This window comes from Coccinella septempunctata, chromosome X, assembly GCF_907165205.1.
Source record: "Coccinella septempunctata chromosome X, icCocSept1.1, whole genome shotgun sequence".
NCBI lineage: Eukaryota > Metazoa > Arthropoda > Insecta > Coleoptera > Coccinellidae > Coccinella > Coccinella septempunctata.
In genome coordinates, this window is record NC_058198.1 from 13519585 (window position 1) to 13524948 (window position 5364).

The 5364-nt window shown below is 37.0% G+C and overlaps 1 protein-coding gene and 1 non-coding gene across 2 annotated transcripts; one reads left to right on the forward strand and one right to left on the reverse strand.

Annotated features, from left to right (window-relative positions):
• Nucleotides 1–914: 914 nt before the first annotated feature.
• LOC123322452 lies at nucleotides 915–1033 on the reverse strand. The gene has a single exon (XR_006539117.1). It is a non-coding gene; the product is annotated as a 5S ribosomal RNA (ribosomal RNA).
• Nucleotides 1034–3641: 2608 nt separating this feature from the next.
• Nucleotides 3642–4583, forward strand: LOC123321722. The gene has a single exon (XM_044909456.1). The coding sequence runs from the start codon at nucleotides 3642–3644 to the stop codon at nucleotides 4581–4583; it is 942 nt and encodes a 313-aa protein (XP_044765391.1).
• The last annotated feature ends 781 nt before the right edge of the window (nucleotides 4584–5364 follow it).

Consider the following 5364-nt stretch of genomic DNA (forward strand, 5'->3'; position numbering starts at 1 on the left):
TTTGGGTTGAATCAGGTGAGATATTACTTCGTAGGAAGTTTTCCGAATATCTCTTCAATAGTTTTTGAAAAATGAGAAAATCATGTCTCCGAACCTCACATTTCACTATATGTGGAATTTTCAGAGTCCGAACAAGTTTCTTATATGAAGCGTGACCTATGGTTTTTATCGTCGATTTGTGTTTGATTAGGCACGATACTACTTCCTAGTAAGTTTTCCGTTCATACCTTTGCTAATTTTTGAAAAATAAGAAAATCATGTCTCCGAACCTCACATTTCTCTATATGTGGAATTTTCAGAGTCCGAACAAGTTTCTTATATGAAGCGTGACCTATGGTTTTTATCGTCGATTTGTGTTTAATTAGGTACGATACTACTTCCTAGTAAGTTTTCCGTTCATACCTCTGCTAATTTTTGAGAAATAAGAAAATCATGTCTCCGAACCTCACATTTTACTATATGTGGAATTCTCAGAGTCCGAACAATTTTCTTATATGTAGCGTGACCTATAGTTTTTATTGTCGATTTGGGTTGAATTAGATGAGACACTACTTCCTAGGAAATTTTCCGTTCATACCTCTGCTAATTTTTGAGAAATAAGAAAATCATGTCTCCGAACCTCACATTTTACTATATGTGGAATTCTCAGAGTCCGAACAAGTTTCTTATATGAAGCGTGACCTATAGTTTTTATCGTCGATTTGGGTTAAATTAGGTGAGATACTACTTCGTAGGAAGTTTTCCGAACATTCCTTCAATAGTTTTTGAAAAATAAGAAAATCATGTTACTTCATAAAATTGCATATTTATATACATTCATATAATCTTATGATGTGAACGGTTAATGGAGAAATGTTTGAACATTTTTAATTGTAACATTTTCAACGTGACCGAGTGCGGAAAGAAAAAAAAAAAGCTTACAGCACGCGGTGTTCCCAAGCGGTCACCCATCCAAGTACTAACCGCGCCCGACGCTGCTTGGCTTCAGTGTTCTGACGAGAACTGGCATTGTCAGCGTGGTATGGCCGTAAACGGTGTAGTTTGTGTGCATCTTATATGTAAAGGATTATTGCAATCTGTGAAATCATGAAGGAAGGCTTTTAAAAAAATAACAACACGAAGATAAGCTGGTTTCGTATAATATTACGTATGTATCGTATTCGTATATATCATGACTTAAGCCTTGCGGCTTTCACACTCCTCTCCAGAGGAAAATTCACTTATCCCAGATATCTCAGATATTAAAAGGATTAAGCTCTGTTGGAGCCCTTTCCAGGTTTTCGGGCTCGTGGTGGTGGTTGGATCCGGGTCGCTCCTCGGCTCTCTGCTGTCGGTTGGATTTCTGCTCCACCCTCACTTCCTGTCGGAGCAGACGGTGTTCATCTGCATTCCCCATGTACTTGCGTACAGTTCTCGCCGTTCCGAGCAGTACCGCCTTCTGCATGACTCTATTGTATTGGTCTTTCGGAAACGTATGTTTTTCAACAAACCAATTGGCTTGCTCATATGTTAAGGAAGAAACACCGACTATTTTTCGACCTTTACGAGAAATATTCTTTATCTCTGCATTAGCTCTGTAGTAAGTTTGATGTAAGAGTTTACCTACGTTCATGGGGTTTAAGTTACCTATGTTCTCCTGTACAGACTCAATAATTACACAGTAGGGGCCTTTGTCTATATTTTATACTTACAGGACAATCTGTAATTTTTTTTATTATTGTTCTCCAATTGTTGAGAAAGTCTTTCTGCTTGTGAAGCAAGTTCATCATCTCCACCCTCAAAGGCTGTTTCTCTCAACAGTTTCAATTTGAGGTGTATGTGTTTACGGGAAACATTAAAACACTTGTGGAAACGAAGGAATATGTTTATTCATCGGGAGATCTGTTCTAATTACAAGAATGTTTCCTGTGTCGAATCGCTTTTATCACCACAAATTCTTTTCTAAGTAAATTAAAATCTCCTATTTTGCTTTTGTCAATATCACACAAAGCCTTTGATCCTCCAGGGGATGAGTGCCGAGACACCCGGGGATGATCCCCGGGGCTCACAGTAGACACGATAGAGTGAGGTATAGAGCGTGCTGTGCTGTGCTAACTAAATTCAAATGAGTTAACTTAACTTAAACTAATTGAACATTCCTATCAGACAGGAAGTAACAGACACTCACCAAGGATTAGAGACACCAACACAGAAGGATGATTTGAATTTTTGGAAAGAAAACGCCGGAATTACTAGAGAGTAGCACTCAGTCGGAAGCCGGAGCTCGAATCCCTTTAGAGGTTATATAAGTTTGAAGTTTCATGTTGTTTGTCCTTTTAGTTTACTCCGAGCTAAGAATAAGTTAGTTGAGTCTTAGTCTTGAATTTATTGTCTGCATACCTCATTTTGTGATATTGTTTGTTATTGTGATTTGTGTTAGTTAATACCAATCAATCCTGACCTCGAGAATCGTTAAGCTATCTGCTAACAATAGGCCGTATTTATAAAAATGAAGTATTTCCTTCAAAGGTAAAGGTAGAAGTAAAAGGTAGAGGTCCCAAGGAGAAGGTAGAAGGAAAAGGTTTTGCTTTACTTTGTATTCATAATCTTTTCCTTTTCTTCGCAAGCAAATCCTCACGAAAAGAGGAAAAGGTATAGAGACGCGCAATTTACGGGTACGACGCACTTCACCTAGATGTTGCCGACAAGTTGCAAGGTTGCAGGTTATTAATTAGGCTGTGACTAGAGTCCCGACTCGGGATCCGTGTCCAGCCCCGACGGACGAAATCAAATGACTGAATTACCAAACAAGTCTCTTGTCCTTACTCGGGATCCTTGTCCATAACATTGTGAAAGAGTTTTGAGGTTATGTTCGCGAATCGTATAATATTAGTTGTGAATAGTTGCGACAAAATTCAAGTAGTGATTGCTTATCAAAAAATAGTGTGGGCTTTTTAAAATCAAGATTGCAAAGACAGGAGAAAATACTATCTTGGAATATGAGAATGGAAGGAGCATCGAAGTATGCAATTCTAACTTAGTGTAAATTGATCCAGAGGAATTGCCAGACAATTTTTGATTCAGAAGTGAACCTCTACCTTACGGCCATTCTAGACAAAAAAAAATGTGATCGAGAAAGGAACCTGAAAAATATATTTGTTAAATGTGTGATATTTTATACGAAATAACGATACAATGCTGCGGCACCTCAATAAAATGTATTTTTATTTGAAGTGTATGAAAATTTAGCCAAAAAGGTAAAGGTAGGAACATTTTAAAATGTTCATCTTAGATGTTTCATTTCAAGATTGCTCTTTTTCCTCTTTATAAATGTGATGATTTGAAAATAAAATATACTTTAACAACATATTTATCTTTATAGCAACTCATATCTAAATGCCCGATTGAAATATAAATCATTGTTTCTATTTGACTGGGTATAGGCTCATGATTTTCGCTTCTTCTTTCACTGCTTAATAATTTCAAATTCGAATTCATTGATTGTACGCAACACATGACGGACGTCTCGTTGTTGTGCTCTTCAAAGAAGTGAATATATCGTGGAAATATTGAATAACAAATTTCAACTTCCATATAATTCGATACAAGTTCTGTGGATACTCGTATTTTTGTTGGAAAAACTCTTATACTCGTCTCCTACAATGAAAATTTGTGGAAAGTGTACTAATTCTCTCACTGGAAAGTCGCCAGGTCTGCAATGTGGCGGTGCATGCAAGCAGTTTTTCCATGCGAACAATCGATGCTCTGATGTGACGAAAAACCATCTGTCTTTAATAAACAATCTTCCCGGTGGAAACTGGTTGTGCGTCAAATGCCGATCAATGAGGGATATAACAGATTTACCTGTCGAATCAGATGGGGAGGACATCGACGGCGGTCGCACTGAAGTCGCGGGTATCGAGAATCTAACGAAGATAATTGCAGACTTGAATAGGAATGTACGCGAACTACGTACATCTGTGGAATTCTGCTCGGGCAAGATCACCGACTTCGAGAAGAAATTGTCGAAATTGGATGACACGATTAAACTTACTAATCAGTTAAAGAAGGAAAATGAATCAATGAAAAAGGAAATCTCCGACCTGAATCATCGTATGAACAAGTTAGAGCAACACTCGAGAGAGAATAACATAGAAATAATGGATGTCCCTGAGAAAAAAAATGAGAACTTGTTTGAGATAATGACTAAGATTAGCTCTTATATGAATCACGAAGTGCGGCCTGAAGGACTAGACTTCATAACTAGAGTACCAACCAAGTTAACAAATAAACCCAAGAACATCGTTGTCAAATTTAGATCAAAAATTGAGAAGCAAAACTTCTTAGCAGCTGTTAAATTGAAACGTACTGAACAGGGAGGTAAACAAGGGTTCAAAATTGATAATGTTTCCCCAAGATGCTTCATCAACGAACATCTCACAACAGTAAATAAAATACTTTATAAAAGTGCTAGAGAAGCGGCTCATAACAACAATTTTAAATATGTCTGGGTTCAGAATGGAAACATACTCGCACGAAAAGATGACACCTCAAAGATCTTACACATAATGAGTGAATCTGATTTGAAGATGATAACAAAATAGCTTTCCTAACAAATGTAAGCTAACATGAAATATCTGAAGTACACGGATCACTATGTCTCTAAGTATTGCCTATCAAAATGTTCGTGGATTACGAACTAAATTGTGTACTTTCAAACTGAATGTCATATCTAATTTTCATGATATAATTTTTATAACGGAATCATGGCTAAATGATACCGTGGTTAACTCCGAATTAATTGATGAGAGCCAATACTCAATCTTCCGCAGAGATCGTAGCTCTGCATCTTCTTTCAAGAAGGAGGGTGGCGGAGTATTCATTGCGGTCAGAAATAGTCTAAGACCTGAAGTGCTGGTGAACTTTAATAGTGAAGCGGAGGATGTATGGGTTAAGGTTAGGTTAAATAACATAAGGATGTATTTGTGCTGTGTCTATCTACCACCGGGCGATGAACTTGCTACTGCTTCATTTCTCTCCAAACTTGAATTGAATAAATTGACCATCAAGGATAATATTTTGTTGATGTGTGGTGATTTCAACTGCCCTTCCGTCAGATGGGTAAGTCAGAATGACAGAGACAATATATTGGTTGCAACTAATGTTGATGTATATTCTTCCCGTATAGTTGATACATTTTGTTTCATGGAACTAGTTCAATTCAATAATGTATTAAATAAAAATGGGAAACTGCTTGATCTTGTTTTGTGTACTGAAAATAGTGTTGGTCATTTGATGAAAAATGAAAACCCATTTGTAAGGGAGGATGAATACCATCCCTCGCTAGAATTTACTTTTAATGTTAAAACTACACATTATTTAGAA

Coding starts and splice junctions, on each gene's coding strand:
- LOC123321722 (XM_044909456.1), top strand. CDS start 3,642: ATGAAAATTTGTGGAAAGTGTACTAATTCTCTCACTGGAAAGTCGCCA.